The following is a 3,982-nucleotide window of genomic DNA, read 5'->3' as shown; positions in this document are numbered from 1 at the left end:
GAATAGAATATATTAATAGAATTATACGTTAATCGTTCAAGTATCTCATTGTTGAGTAGGAATTTGGCCTATACATACAATTTATTAATATAATTATACGTTAATAGTTTACGTATCAGCGCCGGTAGTTGTCGAGCCAGGCACTAGGGCGCCTATAAATACGATTTTACGCTGATAGTTTACGTATCAGCGATACTCGTTGTTGGTAAGGACTTGACCTATAAATAAAATTGTACGTCAACAGTTTACGTATCACCGGCATTCGTTGATAAATAGGGACGTGCCAAATCATTCGCATTGTACGGCACTAGTTTATGTATCGATGGTATCAAACCCTTAACCCTAAACCCTTAAGAAGTAGGTATTGTGCTATTTTTAGAATTGTACGTTATTAGACTCAGCAATACGACTATACTCCCACCGATGTAATGCTCAGTGCCTGTGGTCTAATAACAGTAAGTGGGCAGTAGACCACATGAACTGTAGGGCTGTTCTTAACTTAAATTAAGAGCAGAAAGTGTGTAGATAATTTATACATACGTATTTAATGGTACAGTGATATATATATATATATATATATATAATAATATATTATACACTACATTACTATACTAACTAATAATAATATATATATATATATATACTATACTATATATATATATATATATATATATATATATATACATACATACATACATACATACATACACATACATACATACATACATATACATAAATACATACATACGCATTCATACATACACACAAACACACACACACACACACATATATATATACGCAATTGCAGATATATATATATATATATATATATACGTAATTGCAGATACATAGACACAGACACAGATATACCGGATAGAAAGGCCAATAGACTATTACAAACTCTCTCTCTCTCACACACATAGAAAACACAAACACACACCTCTGGACTTCTGACAGAACAGATAAAAACCCTAACACACCTGCTTAAACCCCCACATGCTGCCAAAGAAGTCCATCAGCGCGGGCAGGTACTTTGGCTTATTGGGCCAGGCATCAAAGTGTACATACGACGACTGTGTGGGGAAAAGTAGTGAGAGAATAAGCATATGGGGAAAAACAGTGCGAAAATAAGCCTTTGCTTATTTGGCGCAGTTGGGGTTGTGCGTGAGACTTTACGTATGGGCGTGTCTGAGTTGTGAAGCGAAGACGGCAAAATTCTGGAGAAGGTGCGTGAGATGTGATCGCTCATTTGACAATGTGGTAGGTAAAGGTAGGGTTTTAGGTTCTGAGTACGCATATGTATGTGAACGCACTTAATAGAAGGGCACATACATATAGGTAGGCAAAGATAGGGTTTTGGGTTCTGAGATAAGAATGCTGAAGTTGTGATTGGTCTCACACAAATACGTTTGTCTGCCGTTGTGTGCACACAATCTGATCACCACATAACACAATTGCATACTCGCACGAAAACACAACACACACACGCATACATGCATACGACCCACAAAGGTATATATATATATATATATATATAAATAAAGATATATATATATATACATACACACACACGCACACATTTATATATACATACATACATACACACATCCAGACACACCCAGGCACACACACATATATATGTATACAAACATAAATACCCACCCACCCACACACACACATATATATATATATAATGTAATATAATATAATAATATAATAATATATATATATACCTGTACACCCATGCGTGTGGCCTCCTGTATACATGCTGGGCGGGTGTTGCATGATATGTGTGACGACGTCAGGAACGAATCCTGAAGTTCTTCAAAGCCCCAAACAAGCAAATCGTGCGTCTCTTTCGATGGATGGTAATACCTGTCGTGTGCAGTTACGTATGTGTAAGAGTATGTGTGTGTATATGTGCATGCGCTTGTATTCATTCGATGGATGGCAATACCTGTTGTGTGCAGGTACATATGTGTATATTTGCATGTGGTTGTATATGTGCATGTGTATGTGTGTGTATATTTGCATGCGCTTGTATATGTGTATATGTGCATGTGCATGTGTGTGTATATGTGCATGTGCTTGTATATGTGTACATGTGTAGGCGTGTATGTGTATGTGCCTGTGTACGTTTATATGAACATGTACAGGTGTATGTTTATATGAACATGTACAGGTGTATGTTTCTGAGTATATGTGTGTGTACGTACATGTGCCTGTGTGCGTTTATATGTGCATGTGCAGGTGTATGTGTCTGAGTATATGTGTGTGTACGTGCATGTGCCTGTGTACGTGTATATGAACATGTGCAGGTGTATGTGTACTTACAGGTCGACGCATGTGCCTCTGTTCATGTCTGTGTGTGTATTTGAACACACGCTTCTCACACATAGACACACCACCATTCCATATCGTGATATCGTTACGTGTGTAAGACCAGTGCAAATACGCACACCATATGTCAGACCACACATACCAACAGGCATGTGCCTGAGTAGTACGACTGAGACAGACTGTACGCCAAATGACTGATACATATATATATATATATACATATATATATATAGATTGCACATAGTATTATATACATCTACTCACACAGTACTACAAGTGTTTATTATGTTGTGCATATACATGCACATAGTACTATAAGTGTTTATCATATTACACACATACTCACCCACAGTACTACAAGTGAATATTACATCATACACATACTCACCCACAGTACTACAAGTGGATATTATATCATACACATACTCACCCACAGTCCCCCCCCCTACCTGGTCCAGTACTTCCTGTATTGGTCTATGCCGTTGCCTCTCCATGGCTTGCGTGGGCCGTTGTAGTGGATGATATGCGATCTTCTGATGTCGCTGTCTTTGAGTGTTTGTTTGTGGCCCAAATGGCGGAAGTTCCAAGACATCGGCTGGGTTTTAGGGTTTAGGGTTTAGACTAAGACATCGGCTGGGAGGTAGGGCGCTTGGACATGAGCAGGTGTAGAGGTTGGGTGTAGGTACGTACACAAGCATGCAGAAGGAGATACTTCCATGTATATGCATAGGAGCGCATAAATAGATAGATAGAAAGACAGATAGATACATACATACATACGTATATACATACACACATACATACCTACTTACATACATACACACACACACACATACATCCATACATATATAAATACATACATACATACATGCATCCATACATACACACACACATACACATGCATACATACATACATACCATGTTCTCGTAATCCTTGTAGAAGGTGAGCATGAGAGGTGGCTGTGACCCGTACTTATACACAGGACTCTTGCGATTGAGGTTGAGCCATTTGAGGATCTCTCGGTCTTTGTTGCGCTCCTTCCACAGCCGCAGATTGATTACCATCACTCCAGCGTTGAAGTAGTCAGTATTCTTATCCACCTGTAGCAATGGGCAACTCGTGTGAGTGTGCGTATATATGTATGTATTCGTGGAGAGGGGTGTATTGTGTGTCTTTATGCACGGGTATGAGGAGATGTGTTGACCTATGTACATACATATACATATACTTATACATATACATATACATACACATGATACATAGGTGCGCACATTCGTACATGTTCACGTGCTTTGTTGACTAACACAATTTCATTTGATTTTTTATCACACAGGCGTTGAAGCGTTGTAGACATATCACCTGAGTGAGTGAATATAAGAACGACAACACATGTCACTTACAGTATATATCACCTGAGTGAATGAATATATGAAGAACAACACATGTCATGTACAGTAAATATCACCTACATACATTTTTGAAGCTAAAAGTATAGAAACTTTTTCAATTGTCAAATACACTAGACACTCACTTACGCGATCGTATATATATATTTATATACAACACACACACACATATATATATATATACATATTATATATATATATATATATATATACATATATATATACTACATACATA

The 3,982-nt window shown here is 37.7% G+C and overlaps 1 protein-coding gene across 1 annotated transcript; it reads right to left on the bottom strand.

Moving 5' to 3' along the window:
- Positions 1-980: 980 nt before the first annotated feature.
- SARC_12946 (hypothetical protein) lies at positions 981-3,405 on the bottom strand (the record flags this gene model as incomplete). Its single annotated transcript, XM_014292938.1, has 4 exons — positions 981-1,073; positions 1,734-1,875; positions 2,790-2,935; positions 3,259-3,405. Coding segments are annotated over 4 exons (528 nt in total), but the record flags the coding sequence as incomplete, so codon positions are not given.
- Positions 3,406-3,982: the final 577 nt, after the last annotated feature.

Source organism: Sphaeroforma arctica (assembly GCF_001186125.1).
Source record: "Sphaeroforma arctica JP610 unplaced genomic scaffold supercont1.2743, whole genome shotgun sequence".
In the NCBI taxonomy this organism is placed as follows: Eukaryota; class Ichthyosporea; order Ichthyophonida; genus Sphaeroforma; species Sphaeroforma arctica.
The sequence above is the reverse complement of the archived record's forward strand: the minus strand, read 5'-3'. Positions and strand labels throughout refer to the sequence as shown.